The 19,469-nt window shown below is 45.4% G+C and overlaps 1 protein-coding gene across 2 annotated transcripts; it reads right to left on the reverse strand.

Moving 5' to 3' along the window:
- Positions 1 to 5,555: 5,555 nt before the first annotated feature.
- On the reverse strand, positions 5,556 to 13,354 carry NRSN1 (neurensin 1). 2 transcript variants are annotated; one of them, XM_065052304.1, is made up of 4 exons: positions 13,146 to 13,329; positions 11,302 to 11,419; positions 7,879 to 8,076; positions 5,556 to 7,113 (listed from the first exon to the last, which is right to left on the reverse strand). In XM_065052304.1, exons 2-4 carry the CDS (start codon positions 11,302 to 11,304, stop codon positions 6,715 to 6,717), a joined length of 600 nt encoding a protein of 199 aa, XP_064908376.1. In that variant the 5' UTR covers positions 11,305 to 11,419; positions 13,146 to 13,329; the 3' UTR covers positions 5,556 to 6,714. The 2 variants fall into 2 exon arrangements, with proteins under 2 accessions (XP_064908376.1, XP_064908375.1); XM_065052303.1 differs by lacking the exon at positions 11,302 to 11,419 and having other exon boundaries at positions 13,146 to 13,354.
- Between the last annotated feature and the right edge of the window lie 6,115 nt (positions 13,355 to 19,469).

A 19,469-nucleotide genomic window follows, 5' to 3' on the forward strand; every position in this document is an offset into this window, starting at 1 on the left:
TTATGCTATTGATTAAGGCAGGGAAAAATCTGCATTATCTAGAGGATGCTTTCCTGTCATACATAAGGCTAAGCTTGTATGATGTGTGGTGTCTGGAGAAAGAGCAGTTTGGTTCAGAAGGTAGTGCTGGGGCATTCCTCAGAGGGCAGTTCCCAGAGCTGGAGGAATGACAGTGAGGCAGGGGACCCAGATAACACTGCCTGTCAGGGCAAAGATTTGATGGCAGCTCACTTAGGCATGTGGTTAAACACAATCACAGACTCACAGAATCATACAATGCCCTGAGTTGGAAGGGACCCACAAGGATCATCGAGTCCAACTCCTGTCCCTGCATAGGACAACCCCACAGGTCACACCATGTGTCTGAGGGCATTGCCCAGTCTCTTCTTGAACACTGTCAGGCTTGGGGCCGTGACACCTCTCTGGGGAGCCTGTTCCAGTGTTCACCACCCTCTGGGGGAAGAACCTTTTCCTCATGTCCAACCTAAACCTCCCCTGGCACATCTTCCTGCCATTCCCTCGGCTTCTGTCATTTGTCACCAAAGAGATCAGTGCCTGCCCCTCCTGCTCCCCTTGTGAGGAAGCTGTAGCCCCATGAGGTCTCCCCTCAGTCTCCTCTCCTCCAGGCTGAACAAACCCAGTGACTTTAGCCACTCCTAATATGGCTTCCTCTCCAAATCCTTCACCAACTATGTCTTCTGGACACTCTCCAGTAGCTTTATATCTTTTTTATACTGTGGCGCCCAGAACTGCACACAGTGCTCCAGGTGAGGCCGCACCAGTGCAGAGTAAACAAGACATATTTAAACCAACCATCTAACCCAACCTATTGCTTTCCACAGTTATGTAATTGTCTGGAGGACGGCACAAACTAGCTGCAGTCCATCCTACTGTCATCTTGAGCTACACAGGGGCTGGTTACCTGCACTGCAATAATGTCTCTTTAACAGGTGTTTATTCCAAGGGACAAAGCTCCTACCACAGCCCATGTCACGAGTACTCCAAAAGATGGTCACCTCTTACCCCTGGGGAAACCTGAGACCTTGGCTGTCGAAGCTCATGTGGCTTCTGTGGTGGTTTTGGACAAAAGCTGGAGCTGCCACTACCCTCAGAGCTCAGCTACAGGACAGAGCTGAAAGAGGTGGCACTGGCTCCTGTGGCTATACCGGGTCTCAGTGACAGTCTCTGCTCTGCTTTGTGTGGATGGCGTGTGCCTGTTCTGGGCCAGCTCAGTCACCTCTGCTTTGCAAGGGGAGGTGCAGATGAACCAAATCGGTTGTGGCCTTACAAAGCTGTGAGCCAGAGAGCCAGCCAACCTGTATGTGATGGATCCTGGGGGCCCTCTCTGACAACCTGTGCCTCTTGGAGATGGTGGCAAAGTGTTCAGCAGTCTTTGAAGTCAGTGGCTTTTTTCTTGGCATAAACTCGCTCTGGTTTCAGGAGAAATCCCTTTGCAAGGGGTCAGGTGAGAGCTGAACCCAGTCTGAGCAAGAGCTGTCAGAAGAAATTTGTTTCTTATAGTACATTAAAGGGAAAAATGTGTTCTCACCCTGGTAACAATGCATTTGTCCAAGAATAAGGTCCTTGTGCTTGTCCAACCATCTGTAGTGAAGAGAGTATCGATGTTAAAAGTTGTTGTTTTTTAATATCTACTTCCTTTAAGATTTTAGCCACCATATTTATGTTGTTCTAGTCACAGGTTTTAGACCTGCAGCAAGTTTTTTTCTTTGCTTTCGGTATTCACTATCTGCTCTGATCTTCACTGACAGATGACCAATATTGATGCTTGAAATGCTGCATTTTGCCAGATCTCCCCAGGGACTGCTTCCCACTTGCCTCTCTTCTCCATCTGGCTCCCCTGTGCTGCCATTTCAGGCAGGCACATTGCACCCCCTACAAGATGTGCCTGGGGCAGAGGTCCCTCTCACCTCACCCCTGCTGCTGTCCCAAAAATAGATGCAGAGCCTTAGGAAGGAAATGTCAGGGCTTGAGGTTCCTGAAGGAGGCAGGGAGAGAAAGGGCAGAAGATGCTGAAGTCATTAGGCAAGCAGACATGGAGAAATAATGACATTCCAGAAAAACTTTTCACCAGCCGAACAGGCACCCTCCTGGCCTCAGACTGGGAGGTGCCTTAGCTGGGCAATGGCCTGAATTCACGAGTCTTGAGGCTGAAATTGCTGGAGCAGCATATCTCGTACATCGTTAAATTGACTAGCTTATTAGCAGTGTTTAAAAATGATGCCCCATCTTTAGTTGCAAAAACTCATGAATGGTAAACTGTGGAAAAGTGAGCCTGCAAAAAAGCAGCTCCAAATGATTAGACAAAACAATGAAAGAAATCATTTGATGCAGTCTCATCTGTCTGCAGGGCTATTTGCCTGACCTACTGTTAATATGCAGAGATTATTTTCGTAACAGTCCCTCTGTAAATTATTTGACAGCAAAGCTGAGCTTTTCCCTGCTTAATGTGTATCGAGTGAGCTGATGCAGGAAACACATGCTGTGTGGTCTGCTGTGCATCCAGATAAGAGCTGGAGAAAATCAGGGTGTGGATGGATTGTTTGCCCAGAGCTCAGAAGGCCCTAGAAGGAGCACACACGGTCTCTAAATATCGGAAATAGAAGGAGGCTACATGGGTCTCCCCGTTTGAGATGATGTTCCTTGGAGACAAACTGTGCCATGGGGATGATCTGGCAAAGCCCAAACATTGCTTCTGTAAGCAATGTGTGGGCATTAATGCCAAATGGTCAGCGCAGAGTAATGCTCTGTTAGAGATGCTTCTTTCAGCTGTGGAAGTGCTGGGACGAGGCAGGAGCAAGGCTGCACGTCCAAAGCCTGCTCAGAGAGTATCGTCTTGCTGCTCCTGACATGCAGCGAGCTGAGAGGGCAGCCTGCTGTGTAATGGCATGATGACCCATCAATTCTGAATGAACCAAAGTGCTAATACCTTTATTTTACCAAAATTGTTGCTCTGCTCTTAGCCCTTTGATAGAAACCTGCTGGTAAAGTGCATCCAACACTCTTGCAGTCTTTTGCTGTCTGCTTTGGATTTCATGTCTTTGTGGGCTAAAAAGCCTCCCTGGTGTGCAGGTTCTGCTGCTGCTCTCCCCCTGCCAAAGCTCGCTTTCTCTCTGCTGGCTGCTGGTCAGGACACTGCAGCCTCCCTGCTTTGCTGTTGCTGTGTTCATGAAGAGCTGTTTGCTTGCACTTGCGCATGATTAACAGTCTCATACTTGGAAATGGCAGGCTGAGGCCGTAGCAGAAACTGGAAATTAAATCTGCTTTCAGGCAGTTTGGGAGGAGGGGACGTTTCTGCATATCTGCCTTCGCCTATGATTCACTGTGCACTGGGAACAAATGGAAAATAGAGGGGTCAGGACAGCCTGGAGGGGGGAGGATCGAACAGATGCTGAAGGGAAGCCTGTTCTGTGCAGTAGTAGAGGAAGCAGACCTAACCTTCAGGAGTGCATGTATTAACAAAATGAAGTCACAGATCACCACGCAGAATGAAAAATGGGATTTCTTTCACAATTGCAGAGAAAACAGTGTTGTGCTAAGAGGAGTTGCATTGTAATTTTAAGCCAAATGAGGCTAAAAGAGAGGCTAGAAATAAGGTTAGCATGAAGAAACTGAAAGAAGCCACTTGAGGAGTCAGAAGGTTGGAAAATGGAAAGCTTGGCTGCTCAAGCCATATTTTATTTGCACTAGGGAATTCATTAATGTGCCCTTTGCAAAAGCAAGAGGAGCCAGTGCCAGGAGGATGATCCCAGAGTGAAGCCTGGTCTGCAATTTGGTGGGGAATGGGAAAAGGGAAAAAGCTGTATGTTAGGCAAAAGATACGCGCAGGGACAGATTGCCCTCAGCCTCGCTGCCCCTCACTGCTCCCCCGCAAGAGACTGTGTCACGGGCATTTTCCATGGGAACAGCAAAAAGCGCATCTCCACTGCTGCTTTGCTGATGCTTCATTTCCTGCACCATTTCCTGCACAGTGTTAAAACATTACAAGGAAATAGATCTCGAAAACATTTCACACCTTAAAACTTTCCAGCATGTGGCTTCTTCATAGTAACAGAATAATTTTCTACTCAGTATTTCCACAAAAGCCATGTGCAGCACTGATTCTCTGCTGTGAGAGATTGTAGCCTCCGGAGTTCTTAATTCTGGATAAGCTCTTAAGCAACTGAAACAAGGGTTTAATGAGGTGAAATGTGTGTTGCAACATTTGCTACCACAGCATTACCAGCTTTGCTGCTGCTGAATCCCAAATGCATTTCCTATCCCCGTGAGCTTCAACGAGATCCTGGACACTTTTTCTTTCTCCCTGACACCTGGGTAACGCCACGCATGACTCATCCTCTCTGTCAAGAGCATGTTCAGTTCTGCAGGAGTGATGCGCAGTAGGACCAAATGCCCGGCGCCTGGATCAGCTCGATTCATTATGTGCCGGGTCAGCTGTCCTCTGGACAAATATTCAGCAACACTCGCACGTGCATATCTACATGTGGGCTGTGCTTTCAGAAGAACTGTATACCCATACAGCTACTTCAGGTAAACAAGCCTAATCTTTTCCAGCTGAATTTTCAGTCAAGCTTCTAGTACAGCATTAAGAAAAGGTAGGTGGAGAGAAGGGACTCAGTAACAGCTACAGGAGCTCTCACTCCCATCTCCTTCGGTGAACTTCACTATAAAACTTAAAATGTCACATTTCTTCCATGGACTGTTTTTAATTAAAAACTCTCCACTGAAAAGGTCAGGACAGCTTGACTCTCTGCCGCCCACGCACCAATAGCCAGACAGCAGTGAAAGCTAATGGCAGTAAACAACATTCCTCCCAGCCTGCAAAGAAGGTGCTGAGGACCCTCTTCACCTGGAGTAACTAATGAAGGGCAGTCCTGCTGGGTGCCTTGTAACTGCTGCCCCTCACCCCTGTTCTTGCTAGCTTTCTTTACAAATAATACCCAGCTCCTCACCTTACCAGTCTTCTCATCTTTTCCTCCTTAACACTACTTCATCTGCTTCTCCCTCGAGATCACTATCTTATTTCTAAGCATTGGGTGCAATATGCTTTTGCCTTTCTAACAAATGGGTGCCAGTGAATTGTCAGATGCACCAAAACTTACTCTGTTTCACTCTCTGCATGCATCTTTTCAGCACTAGTGTTCAGACACTGCAATTGCATTGCTAAGCTGGGCGCTTTTTTCACAGAAGAAAATTTCACTTCTGATGCTGTTATCAGCCATGATAATTATTACAGATTCAGCTGAAACTTCCAAACACATATGTTCTGGTTTATTTAACTTGTGGAAATATGAACCGACTCACGGATCACAAAATATTTTATCAGCAAGGGAACAGCACAGTTCCTGCCATGTACCTGTCATTAGTGTGCTGGAATCTTTTTGATTCAGCACCAAAGTGACTTCCTCACCTATGAAAGCTGAAAACACAGACTGCATTAAGAGACCAGCAAGTTTCAACTGCTAATTTCTCCTTTCAAACTGAAATATTAAATTTACAGAGAAACCTGTTTAATTAGAAAGAGACTTTTCACAAAATCCATGGTTGGCTCACGCCTAGAACTTTATTCAATCCATTCAAAAAATAGACAGAACTATAAGGTGGCACATATTGTCAGAGAGTACAAATGTCACATCTTTCTTTATACATTTTAATTTAAATCCATAGATGAAGACAGTGAAATAATTGCCCTGGGTGGGAAAATAATTAAGGTTCTTCCATGAAAGGACAAATCTTCAGGTAAGCATTTGCACAAATGTATCTGGTTAAGCATAACTCTTTCTATCCTCTATAAAAATATAAACAGCATTTCAAAATGTCTTTAGGTAAATATGTTACGGTCATCTAACGTGGTACTGACAGAATATGGGGCCTGGGCATGTCAAACCACATTTAGTAATTCATACCTAGCCAAAACTAAAACATTTTGTATGAGCTTCAAACATAACACAATATAATGAAAGAAACAATATCAAACCAAAGTGGATACACAAGTATGATGTTCCTCCTACCATATGAATTCCTTTATTTTGTATTTTTTGTTAACATGGCAATGACCAAGACAAAAGTGGCAGTTTTGCACAGGTTAATTGTAACTCAGGATCAAGTATAACTTGTTTTTCCCAGAAAGTAACACCACTGGGAAGTGACATGTGCCAGGATCAAATTAATCACTGTCATGGATGTTTTACCTGTGCAGTATTACTTTGATACAGAGTATAGCATGTGACAGGAGGATAAGTGCAAATTACAAGGGCAGAATCTTGGCTTCCCAGACAGCAGAACCAGGCAGTAAAAGTAAGACTAAACAGTACTTTAAAGACAAGAAGAAAATTAAACAAAAAGCCAACTCATTTAAACTTTAAGTAGTGGGATGCAGGGTGGACCTGTCATAAATGCACCCTATGTTTTCCAGGGATGCAATCTGATAAGCTAAACACCTAATCATCATTGCAAGGACCTATTGGTTCACCACAGATTAAAATGTTCAAATACACTGAATATGTTGGTCACACGTCTAATCACATAATTTCCCTTTTCCCAATCCTAAATTTGTATTGGAGCAGGTTCCCCATCAGCTGTGTGTTTGTATAGCACAGCACTTGATGTTGTAATTGACTAGCACATATGCCAAGAACAGCTGGTATTTTCCAGTTAAAGTGATCTGCAAGTGAGAAACAACACCTGAGGAAAGGGTCAGGTTTCAGATAAAGGTTGGACATTTTGAACTTTGGACAAAGTGACAGGTATCTTTGATTCTCCAGGTGCTGGCGCTTTTGTGACTGGGTTTGCATGGGATTTTATATCAGCTATTCTCTCTTTAAATCTTTGCTGCAGGTACTTTTCCTCTTTGGAATAACTTTTAGCAAAAGCAGACATCAGCAGACACGCTGCCACAGTGGACCCTCCAACACAAAACAAGATTGCTCCTACCAGTTTGCATATATCAAGGGACCCATTAAACTGAATGGCACGGGTATCCACGACAACAAAATCATCTTTCCCGAGGGCTTCGATTTTCGGTGGCACAAGAAAACCCACTACAAGAACCGTTAAACCTATCAGCATAAAAGCCGTCCCAGAGATGAGTCCGACCTGGAAAACAAGCAAACAAAAAAACCAATTAATATGCCTTTCCAGTTTTTAGTTGGTAAAATGTCCTAGGAGGCATTTAGCTTTCACAGTGTCTTGCAGGTACAGTTCTCTTTCCTAGGAGAAGGTTGGTATTTTTTCTTTTAGGCCATATGTGGCCTCACTAGAACGAGAATATACGGAGAAACTGTCTTCTTACAACTCATATTTATATAATTCAGTATTGATATTTCTGGAAACAATGGAATATGTATCTATACATCTAAATAGTATTTCATGCCCAAAGGCCCCTCACAGACAGGAACACAGTTTAACCCCACTGCTGTGTGACTGATTACCTCTTTAACTTTAGGTGGTGGTTAACCCCACCAATTCAGTCCTGCTGATAGTCTGTGTCATATCCACCACTTGCCTTTACTCCGTGAAATGTCATTCCTTTGCAGGAATTAGAAGAAAGTTGCCATTGCTGTGAACAGATCACAGAACATTTCTAGCACATTTCAAGTATAAGAGTAAATTTATGGCTCACACAGAATAGCCCTACCATCAAAGCAGAGGGGTTGTATTAGATGGCCTCACAGGCCCCTTCCAACCTCTGGTGTTCTCCAATTCTGTCAAGTTTGCGGACCTTAATGGAGATGTTGTGGTTTTCTTGATCCCTAGGTCACACAGTCTTGGAGTTACTCCTGTTAAACTACCAATCCTATTTCCAATATTCTGGCAGGACTATTGTAGTTATGCTCTCCAGTAAACACCAACGGGCAGTACCTTCCAGAATGCAGAGCTCCACCTGCTAGGCGATCTCTGGATCTGAAAATCATCCTCATACTCCCAAATTGAAGCTGTGCAGTCCTCATAAAACTGATGCAGGTAGGACCGAACTCCGTAGCGTTGGTACCCTCCCTCGGTGCTGCCCTGCACATGCTTGGACCCACAGATGTCAGCATAGGAGCTCATCCTTCCTACCTGCAATGAGAAGTTTCGTGCAAAGTGGATTGTTATTGATGTAGCGGGAGAGCAAAGCTGGCTACAAACTCTCTGGATGACACAAAGAAAAGTAGCCCAGGAGAGACCTTTCCTTCACTTTTTTTCTAAACCAAGAGATGACCCTGCTAGAGCTGCATGCAGTGACTCAGCTCAAGGGAACCCAAGGCACCCTGCATCTTGGCACAGCACAGCCTAAAGGTGCTGCAGGGAACATTCCCTCCCGTACGCAGGGTGCTTGCTACCCATCTTTCACACTAGTGTGCTACTGTGTTTCTGTGGAGACTGAAAAAAAGCAGAATACATCAGGTAACAAAAGCCAGCATCTCTCAAGGGCTCATGTTGCCTCCCGTGCAAACTCTGCTTCTACCAGTTAACTATCGTTTGCAACATTAGGAACTTTCCAAACAGCTGGGTAAGATTTTTTTTTTTAATGTTTTTGCCCAAACTTTTGAACTGTAAGACTAAGCACAGATACAACATTCATAGCCACGAGAAGCAGAGGCAAAATAAGCCCTAGACAGACTGAAACTGTATATATCCTGTACTTAAATATGGATAATTAAAAATTAAGAAGACTGAATGCCATAACAGCACCAGTCTGCTCACCAAAGAGAGTGAAATGGAAATACCAAACTTCTGGCAAACCACTGCTCCCTTGGAGAAGTCAATAATCAGGCTCCTGCTGCCGCTAATTAAATCAGAATCTTGACTGCTATGAAAAGTACCAACAATGTTCCCTATTCTTTCCACTTCATGAAAGTTCTCTTAGCACACAAAATTTGTATTTAACTGTGCAGGTTCCAGGCCTGAACTCGCTTGCACAGGTGCAATGCTACTGAATTCATTAAAGTAATACCAGCCCCTAAAAACCTTGAGCAACAGGTCAATGCTACTTAGGCTGACTGACTTCTTTTTAAAGAAGTTCAAAAAGTCCTAGTCCAAAGGGAACTGTTAATCAGTACTTGCATCTGAATGTCACAGCTCAATTTATATCAGATTCAAGCAGTTCATCTGATTGCCACAGCAATTTTACTTTGAGGGAAGAAAGTAAGGAAGTTTTGACATCCCACAGCAGCTAAGACCTCCCAATTTTGCAGCCCTTTGCCCTTCAGGAATGGGTGATCTTTCCTGGCTCAGGAATAGAGGGGATTTTGTTTTTTGCCTCTTTATAAAGACCAATAATCTTGGGTTTTATTTATTTTGTCTATTTAATATGTATTTAGTTTGGAATTTCATGATTTCAACATCTTACAGCTGCAAGTCTCTCTCTCGCAACTTGTGATGAGGCTTCAAGGCCCTCGTAGAAGCCAGAACCGAGTGTCAGAGGAGGCCTGCAAGATGCAGGGGTCCCCAACAAGGGCCAAAGCTCCATCCAGGAGGGAGGAGAACAGTGCTGGCAGCTGAGCTTTGCAGAGCTGCAGGGGTAGTGCCAGGCACAGCTTCTGGCAGTAGACCCTGCTTTGAACCAGAGCTGCCTTTGCATTCCCTGCAGGCTTCCCTTTTCCACTTCAGCCACTCTAAAGTGTCAGGAAATCAAATAAATGTTCTCTGACTCTGTGGAGGGGTTTTCTATCTGCTGATGGTACAGCATGGGTGCCCTTGGGAGTGTGCTCAAGGTGCTCGCCTTCCCAGGAAGACAGTGAAACAGGCAGGTGGACAGAGACCTTGAGGCAGCAGGAACCTCCTGGGCAGCACCAGGTGGGAAGGGAGAGCCTGGCACCTGGGCCACCCTGTGTCAAGTTGTATGTCGCTAATACTCATGTTTCCCACAACAGTTACTACATTGAGATAAACTTGGTTTGTTATGCTCTTTTACAATGCTATCAGCTTTTGCATGCTATTACTTTTTGAGGTATCAAAAAAAAAAAAAGTTTTATGGCTATAAGTACATAATCTGAACTTTTGTGGGGAAATGTGGAAAGTTATTCTACTTTTAGAGCCTGTTTGTTCTTTTGCAGAAGAGCTCTTTTTGTTACCCTTGGGAGTTTCCACTTCTGCTGCTTATTCCCTTCCTGAAAAGAGAGGAAGAGAAGTCCTCTTATCTCACTGCCACTATTCCTTCAATAGCTACCTGTCATCTTCAACAGGACAAGCACTGAAGAGCTCTCATAAAAACATCCATAAAAATACCATTAGGGAGACAGGGCAGGATGAAGCAATGGTACAACTCACCACAGCTGCCCCAGCTCCTACACTCAGGGTCACACAGCCTGTACCTCCGGGATAAAAACAGTTTACATTCATATCCCTCAACATGCCTTTTGGTTATGAGTAAGCAAGCACTCCACCTCCCCCATGGGAACAAGAAGAAGCCAACCAAAGGTCTGCAGAGACATCTACTAGGTCTAATCTAGGTGTACCTGCTTTAGCAGACGGGTTGGACTACATGATCTCCAGAGGTCTCTTCCAACCCCATCCATTCTGTGATTCTGTGACACATTCCCTCAGGTCCTTACTTACATCTTTACTCTCGCATCAACCTTACCTCCATAAAGAAATTATGCTAAACTCCTTGTCAACTTAAATCTTTCAGGCAAGCATAATTAGCATCACATAACGAGCAAAAGGGAGGTATTTTCCACATGTGTGACTCCATAAGGTCAATGCAGGGAAGGACTAGATCTAACGTGACCAGATAATGTGGCTTGTCAAAGCTCACTTGCATTACTCCAGCTGTCCCTAGGAGACAATTTTAGGGCTGCTTTGGTTTCTCCAGAATTCAGAAAGCAGGTTGAACCCATTGCTGTGTCTGACCCAGCAACTGTAGTTCACTGCAACTAAGAAAATTCAATGTAATGTGACAGAAATATGTATAAACACTCTTTTGCCTTCACTGTCTGTAGGTTTAGTCAAGAGAGAGAAAGGAGGGTGTGGTGTTTCTAACAGCTTCATGAAGAATGGCCTAGAACCACCACACAGCCTGAAATCACTTATACTGCAAATAGATTATATTTCTTTAGCAATCTAAAATGCTGATAGTTTTGGTCAGGAGTATGAGCAAATGATAAATAAAAGTTTGGGAGGCAGAATAGAAAACAAAATAATGATCTTTTGCTTGAAAGAGTTTTGATAGCATCAAGTAGTATGATCTTTTAAAACAGAAGGGAAAAAAAAAAAAGGACTGTCAGCATCATTAATTCTTTTCAAGCACTGCATATTATTAGTCCTACTGAACATTCTTTATGCTCAGACTCTTCCACTTACCATAAGTGATCTCCTATCTTTTGCAAAATATCTTGTTCCTTAGAGAGAAGGCTTCCCAGCCCTACATGACTCATTGAAGCAGCCTGGTAATTTGGCCTAAGGTGGTCTCTTTTCTCAGCTGCAATGTAAACATAATGTTGTTCCTGCTACTTACAGATGGGGCAGAGAAAACAGGACTGTTAAGAACATAGTGGGAGAGAACAGTTCTCCATAAACAAGACGGAAACGCATGTCACACCTTCAATTTACATTGAATGAATAAATACTGCAGTAGTTACGACCTCTTGAGTGTTGGTGAGGTTTTGCATGTCTCACTTTCATGGCTGAGAAACCATACGCTGCTATGTTGGGAAACTTTTGCTAAAAAGAGTCACTGTTACCCAAATCTGTATTACGTGTGAGCGTAGGACATGCATTCAGACTGCAGGAAGTGGTTTAATCATTAAAAGTTTTCAGTGCCTAAACCTGAGGTGCCTAGGAACACGTGGGATGTATGATCACAGCTTCAGAGCACACCACTGCGTAGTAGCAATCCATCCCCTAGCAACTTTTGTTTCCATGGCAAAAGCTGTCCTGTTTACTTTGAGCTTTACTATTCTCCACCGATCTGGGGAGATGTGACTGGACTAGTGAACAGGCAGACAAAAAGATGACCATTCTCCAAGAAAAATTACCCCATAAATTTGCGAACTACTTTGCTTTCTTGTTGAAGGGTTTAACACTTTAAAAAAAAACGTAAGGAACTGGCATCTGAAAGGCAGGATGAAGCAAATAAGTATGCACCATTATTCTGTGACACCACACAGCCACCAAATGTAAGGCACAAATGCCAATGGGTTCACTCAGTTGAAGTCCCACTCTCCAGATTTACACACTTTGACCCTTCTGTTCAGAGGACCACATTCCCTTTCTTTACCTATAGAAAGCGAGACCCTGTGAAGCACAAATACTAGAATAAATAACCAGTCTCTGACAGCTATCTCCAAAATGACCTTCCTGATGCCTCGACTACCTGTCATACCTCTCCCCAGTACTTTTCCAGGCCAGAGGCTGGGCCAAGGAGCACCTGGCCTGACCCAGTCCACCCAAGTCTAACGTGAGCCCTCACACAGCCCTGGCTCCTGCACACGGGGCTGGGGGAGTGGGACCAGCAGCTGTCACCACCCCCCAAAGACGTCTGGGGTGCCCGGTTGCTTTTGAGGCAAACTCCTGCCCTCGGGAGAGAGAGCAGGGCCTCCTCCTCCCGCGGGGTCACAGCGGTGGCCTCCCGTCCCGGGGCGGCGGCGGCCCCGCCCGCTTCCCAGCACCCAGGTCGCGGCCCCTCGGGCCAACGGCCGCACAGGCCGGGGCGGGATCCCCCTCCGGCCGGGCACGACACACTCACGACCGCCCGTTCCCCCGGGCAAAGCGGACGAACTCCGCAGCGCCCGCACCTCGGCGGACATCCCAGCCCGCCCAACAGACCGCCGGCGGCCCGGCCTCCCCGAGGGCGGGAGAGCGCACGGCCCGGCCCGGCCCCCCCGCACCCTGCCCCCGAGAGCCCGGCCGCGGCGCCCCCTGGCGCAGCGCGGCGGCGGGGCCCCTTCCCGCGGGCGGCGGGGCGGTGCGCCCCCCGCCCGCGCCGGTCGGGCCGCAACCCCCGCGCCCCCGGCCGGGGAACGAAGCCCGCGACCCCCGCTGTACCGCTCCCCCCCGCCGGGCGGCCGGTGCCTCAGCGCCATCTCCCTAGCGGGAAGCTCCGCGTCGTACGCCCCCCGTGAGAGCGCCGACGGTCACAGGAGCCTCCGCCGCCCCCGCCAAACTGCCGAGCCCAAGTTTGCCGGGAGCGGCGGCCCCGGGGTTACCTGTCCCTCCTGCCGCTCCCCTCGACCAGCTGAGCAACCGCGGCGGCGCTAGCTGCGGCTCTCCCGCCCCGGTCCCATCTCCGCTCTGCGCCGCGCCGGCCCCAGACACCACGTATTATGTACGGCCCGGAGCGCCGCTCGCTCCCGCTCCGTGCCTGCGCACTGAGCCGCCGCCGGGCGCCCAGGGGCGCTGGGCCGCGCTCGCCCCGCCGCCCCCGCTCGGGGGTGGCTCCCGAGGCGGCGGCTCCGGGCAGGACGGCGGACAGTCCCCCGGCCGGACAGGCCTGCAGGTGCACGGCGCCCCTGCCCAGGTGCCCACCAAGGTCACCGCGGTGTCCTCCCTGGGTGGCGGGAGCAGCAGGGGCCTTGGGCCGGGACTAATCGCTGCCCCAGCTCTCCTCTCTTTTGATCAGCACTGAAACGTGGTGAGGCTCAATTCTCTGTCAATTTATATACCTGAGGGGACAGATATCACAGTAAGTTGATATATGAGCTATGAAGAATAAGACACTGAGATTTGGGGTTTCGGGAAATAAATTGGTCATCAGGAGACCAAGCTGGACTTCTAAGAGAAACAGAGTAAGGCTGAGGGCCAAGCATTCATAGAATCATACAATCATACAACAGTTTGGGTTGGAAGGGACCTTCAAAGGTCACCTAGTCCAACCCCCTGAAATGAGCTAGGATGTCTTCAACTGGATCAGGTTGCTCAGAGCCCCGTCCAGCCTGGCCTTGAATGTTTTCAAGGATGGCGCATCTACCACCTCTCTGGGCAAGCTGTGCCAGCGCTTTACCACCCTCATTGTAAAACATCTCTTCCTTTGTCTAGTCTAAATCTCCCCTCTTTTAAGTTTAAACCATCACCCCTTGTATTATCGCAACAGGTCCTGCTAAAAAGTCTGTTTCCATCTTTCTTATAGGCCGCTTGGAAGTCCTGAAAGGCTGCAATAATGTCTCCCCAGAGCCTTGTCTTCTCCAGGCTGAACAACCCCAACTCTCTCAGCCTGCCATGGATGTCCTGGGTCTGCCCTAATACCAATAGGTTCATTGTTCAGTGGGAAAGGATTTCAAGTAAGCAAGTTCGGAGAAGTAAGGAAGCTAGTGAGGGAAGAGTTAGCATAACAAGGCATTAAGAGCTGGGGATGCTAAAAGGTATCCCACAAAGAGGCAGTATGCAGTTCCTCTGAAAAAATAATGAGAATGTAAAGGGCAAGAATGCTGAAGAGTCATTTTAATGCTCTGTACTGAAATACACACAAAAATAGAGTATTGTTACATGCAGAAAAAATGAAGGTGCATTAAAGCAAAATGGGGTAGTATTAGCCAAAGGAAAACATAGGTATTTTTAAAGTGCTTAAATTGCTATAGTACATGAAGAAGGTGGAATTAATGGTGGTTTGATTAATAGCAATGCCCAAGCTCCTTTGAAAAAAACCCGCATTTGATGACAACAGTAAATTTGGGCAATTGGAAACTAGGAATCATAAAAATACATATTAAAAAGAACAAGTAAGGGACGACATTTGGAGGAAGAAATGCTAGTTTCAAAGGATTTCATCCTGTCCTTGTGAAGCTGTTAGGACTTTCTTGTTTCAAGTAATGAGTAATGCCAAAAGTGGTTCTTCTGACCTGAGCAGAGCTACTTCCATAGTGGCATGCTTTTCAGTGAGTAGCGCTGGCATACTCCAGTCCAAGGCAACTAACAAAGCAATAAACTGACAATTATTTGTGAAAAAACAGGAAAATACAGTTAAGTGGTAAATGAGTGAAAAGCAAGATGGAGTATCAGTCTTTAAAGAGATTTCCTGATTGATTGCCCTGTAAGACTAACACCAGATTTACATGTAGTGTCACAGTTAGGATTGAATGCTGCTTTATCCCAGATCAGGAAGATGTCTTCTATAGAAAAAGCAATTAAACTACATGCGCTGTCCTCTCTCTATTCACAAAGCTAGCTTCCTTTGATTAGTTACCTACTGACAAAGGGAATAAATAAAAGAAATATGAAATACCTGTGTTGGCCCCATACAGTTTTGTTCCTTGACACAGAAGTGATATGCTCAGCGAACCAAGATATTGTAGCCATGGGGACATTTGCTGTAATGCTAAAAATTATCTGTAAACTCCAAATTAACAACCTGGAAGTCTGATAATCTCAAAAATTGCTTTCAGTGCACTTCTAGTGCATTAGGAAAACTATAAACTGAGTCTGAGATCAGAGCTGTTCTTGAAGTACAGCTGAGCTTGGTTATGAGAGATGTTGAACAGAAGAATGTAAATGTCTTGTTTAACCTTGAAATGGGTAACATCAATGCAAAAATGTTTTAGAATACCAGGACCTGTAGGTCATGGTGTGACTCATGATGTGATCTGCTGTTATATTAAGGGATTTCCAGATTTTAGTTTTTCCTCAGTTCTCAGCTTTCATGAAATTTAGACTGTGTTTATGCTGAAGGCTTCAGCTGGGAGTGTCATGGAGAGCAAGTATACTATTGTACCTCAAGTCATAGATGTTCCTTTGTGGAAAGGGAACCCAAGCCTAGTGCTTTCCTTATTTTCCACCTGCTGTGCTAAATGTTTGTGATGGACAATAGTGAGAAATTGTGTATTGTCATATATTGTCAAGAACTTTTGAAGGTGTTGGAGTTGGTTGCCATAGATTTTACAGGCTTCTCTCTTGCTGAGAGGTGAAGTGATTGTATCAGCCAGCTTACTTAGCTTCAGGGAGCCTGTGCTGAATAGGAAGAATTACAGCTTCTGGAAAACACATTTCTCTTGTAGAAAAATGCAGCAATTGGTATGAGACTCATGTTCACTGAGTCGCAGATGTCTGTCCCTTTTTGCTTAATGGCAATGGCAAGCTTCCAAAGGCTCTTTTTTTGTTTGTGTGTTTTTTTTGGTGTGTTTTTGTTTGTTTGTTTGTTTGTTTTGTTTTGTTTTGTTTGTTTCACATGTTGCAGAAACCTGTGGCCTAAATAGTTCTATGGTAATGACGTTATTGACATGGCTGTCTGTCCTTTCTTTCCTAGTGCCTGGCTCACCACCTGGAGAGCAAGGCCCGTAACATTCCCACTATCCTGGAAAACCTTCAGTTGACTTGGAACCACAAGGAGCAGTTTGGGCATCTAAAGGTGATCCCACCCATCTCCCACACTTTAAAGGGCAGCAAGATAGAGGTGGGAGAGCTCCTTCCACTGCAGAAGTGGCTGATAGGGGGCCACGAGGAGTAGGAGCTAGTAGCTGTCATCTGCCCTGCCTCTGGATTTGAGTCTCCTCCAGAAACTGTCACTGCCATTCAGGTGGACATTCTAAGTGGACAGAAATAGTGGAGAGGAATGGAGCAAAAAGGCAGAGGTCAGTTCAGGTCTGTAGTGCTTTCCTGGTGCTCTTTGTGCTGCCACTGTGGCAGTTCAAAATGACTAGAGGAGTCTGTGAGGGGGAAGGTGGCAGTTTCTTGTCCCTTCCCTTGGGGCTTTCAGAGCAGATGCTCCTCTTATGATGCCTGGTATCCACACTGTTTTTTGACAGCAGAACCTGGAGGACAAATCAATGGCTGTCACAAGTGCAGGTTCAAGGTGCTAGCTTAAAAGATGCAAATACCTTTGCAAACACATTGGGTTCTTGCCTGCCTTTCTCCTGCCTGAAATGAGAATGGTGTCTTCTTCCAGCTACTTTTGGAGAGACATCTGGTGAGACAGGGTGGTTCTGGGGGAGGCAGCCATTGATATTCACTCTGCATACCGGCTTGAATCAAGTAGCCAGAGAGGGTATGTTTTTGTTTTTCAAAACTTCTGATGCAGAAGGTGGCTTATGGATGGAAGGAGTACTTTTTTCAGACTCTGGGCAGACACTGCCAGCTTCTCCATTCCTGTTTCATCCAAGGTGATTTTCCTGTTGATATTGTCTAGAAATCTGTGCTTGGCTACTTGTTTTTGAAGTATTGTTATGTTTCCCAGTGCTTTCTTCAGAACATTCTAGCTAGCAAAAATGATTGTGATAATTTATCATATTCTGCCATCACTATTTTTGTATATATATTTGTCCTTGTCCCCTGAGCCAGAAACAGGGAAGATGCTTCTTTCACAGTCAAAATCATAAATCTACATGCTTTTTTTCTTTCTTACCCTGAAAATGTATGTGGTAGGAATTGTTATTTCACCTTTTCATTCTTGCTGGTCCTGGTGAATTTAAATATTATGATACAAGGGAATATTTGGGATCTGTCTAATCCAAAACATATAGACAAGTGATTGAAGATGTGGCAACGATAGGGAGTTTGTATGAAGGAGTAAACTCTTGCCTATGAGGGGATTCTGGGCAAAGGGGGTTAGGAAGGAGGAATTGGAAGTATTGTGGTGACCCATCTTCACCCAGAGACTGCCTCCGTTTATCACATTTGTGTTTCCAGACTTTAATAAGAAAAATCCTTGTTCTTGCATCAGGTTGTCTCCAAAAGATCCTTGCAGATGCAGTATGTCTGCAGGGGTTAGAGGCAAAAAGCCTTAATTTATATCCAAATGAAATGGCAAAATGTCAAAACCACCATTTTCTAGAAGTGTCAAGCATTGGACAGCAAAAGTGTGCAGCAGTTTGTGTTTTATTTGCAGCAGCTACTACTACCGCTAGACGGCTGTGTTGTTTTAAAATACATTGCCTGTGAAGATCAGTGCTTAGGAGCTTGGGTTAATTTATAAAATTTGGTTTCTCAAGGGAAGTGTAATGCATAGTCAAGGGCAGGTGAGGGGAAATGATTCAGAATCAGTCTAAGAAATTCAGTTTTCTTGAGAGATGTGGTGTAAGGTACGTTCAAGTGCTGAGCACCCCCATCGAGAGCGGAGTTCCCAGAGTGTTGAGCTCCCAATGGGACAGACAGCCAGGGGTGAGGTCCCAGGTGTGCTGAGCCGTGGCTGCCACGTGCATGAGCTACTGTGCCCAAGTGGCTTAGGCCAAGCCAGTTGAGTTTCTCTCTCTGCTATGGTCCTGCCTTCTGCACCTGTGAGGAAAAGTGTGTGAACCAAAGCATCTTTTGGTAATTCTTGCACGCCTGTGCTTTCTGTTCCCATGTGTTAGGGTGCTAAAGATGCTGCACATGCCACGTGCCAAGTTCTTTGGTGTTTTGGAGCCCATATGAAAATGGGAGCATCTGAAAACTTGACCTCGACCATGATTGCTGAAGGTCATGAGGGCAACATTAATAACTGTTCTCAAAATGCCCTGGAGTCTTAGCATTTTGTCTGGCTGACCGCTATCCCAGAAATCATTATGCTGCTTCCTGTCAGCTTTTGATAAACTGGATGGCTTTTATGAAGTAGCCATTGTAAATTTATAATGCAATTACACTGTGATTGGTCTCTCATATACCTTTATGTGTAATACAAATGTTAACAACACAGCAGAGTGAAGGTAGTACACAAATACAGTGTAATCAATGTTAATGGAGTTTTAAAAGGCATATTTTGATTACAAGGCCGAAGGTGGGAAGGACACCACCTTGATGTTGTTATTGCCCGTGTATACTGGCAGTGTCTGCGAATGGTGGTTGTCAGACGTGAACCATGTTGGCTGGAGGATGCTCTACAAACATCTGTGCAGAAGCATCTTCTGTTTCAGAGAGTTACTTGTTTTTGTTGTCTAAAACAGTGTAATCACACTGTATTTGTAATGTAATTAGCCACTACATCAAGTGCCAGTTGCCAGGCTGTCTTGATTGTCTGTTAATCTATATTTCTTGTTCAGAAAACACTGCTGAATTTTAGTGATGAAAGTGTCTCTCCAAACAATTGCTTCCCTGAGAGCAGTGAGAAGGATTAGGTGAATGCTGTCTTGGCTTTTGCAGCCAACTACATATTTACTTTCAAAAGAACTTGTATCAGACTGCAACCCAAAGACAGTGTCTGTGTTACTACAAGGCTCTCTGGAACTTCTAACCTCTATTTGGAAGGAAAACCCCCAAACCGAGGAGAGTATGCATTGATTGTTCACATGATTTGTAAATGTAATGACAAAATAAATGTGTCAAATCTGTCCAACTTGTTTGAACAGAGACATGAGGAAAATGTTATATTATTTTTAACCAGTCCAGTAAATTGCTGTTCTGCCTTTGACCTCGAGGCCCTTTCAGAGGCCATGGGACCAGTGGAATTACAGGCAGGTACTCTCAAGAGAGCAGAACACAGTCTATTATTTTGGAACTAAAAAATAATGGAAGATCTGTGGTGACATTGTCCACCTTAATTAATTAATGATGTTCAAAAGTAAATAGGCAACAATCATATGCAGCCCAGTCCCACTCCTGTGGACACCTGAGAATGAGAAGAGTAACCA

The sequence above is a fragment of the Columba livia genome, chromosome 2, assembly GCF_036013475.1.
Source record: "Columba livia isolate bColLiv1 breed racing homer chromosome 2, bColLiv1.pat.W.v2, whole genome shotgun sequence".
In the NCBI taxonomy this organism is placed as follows: domain Eukaryota; kingdom Metazoa; phylum Chordata; class Aves; order Columbiformes; family Columbidae; genus Columba; species Columba livia.

What these genes read in the sequence shown, in the direction of transcription:
- NRSN1 (XM_065052304.1), bottom strand. An exon ending in GGAGCTCTGCATTCTGGAAG is followed by an intron (nt 7,114 to 7,878) that starts GTACTGCCCGTT and finishes CTTGTTTTCCAG; the next exon opens with GTCGGACTCATCTCTGGGAC.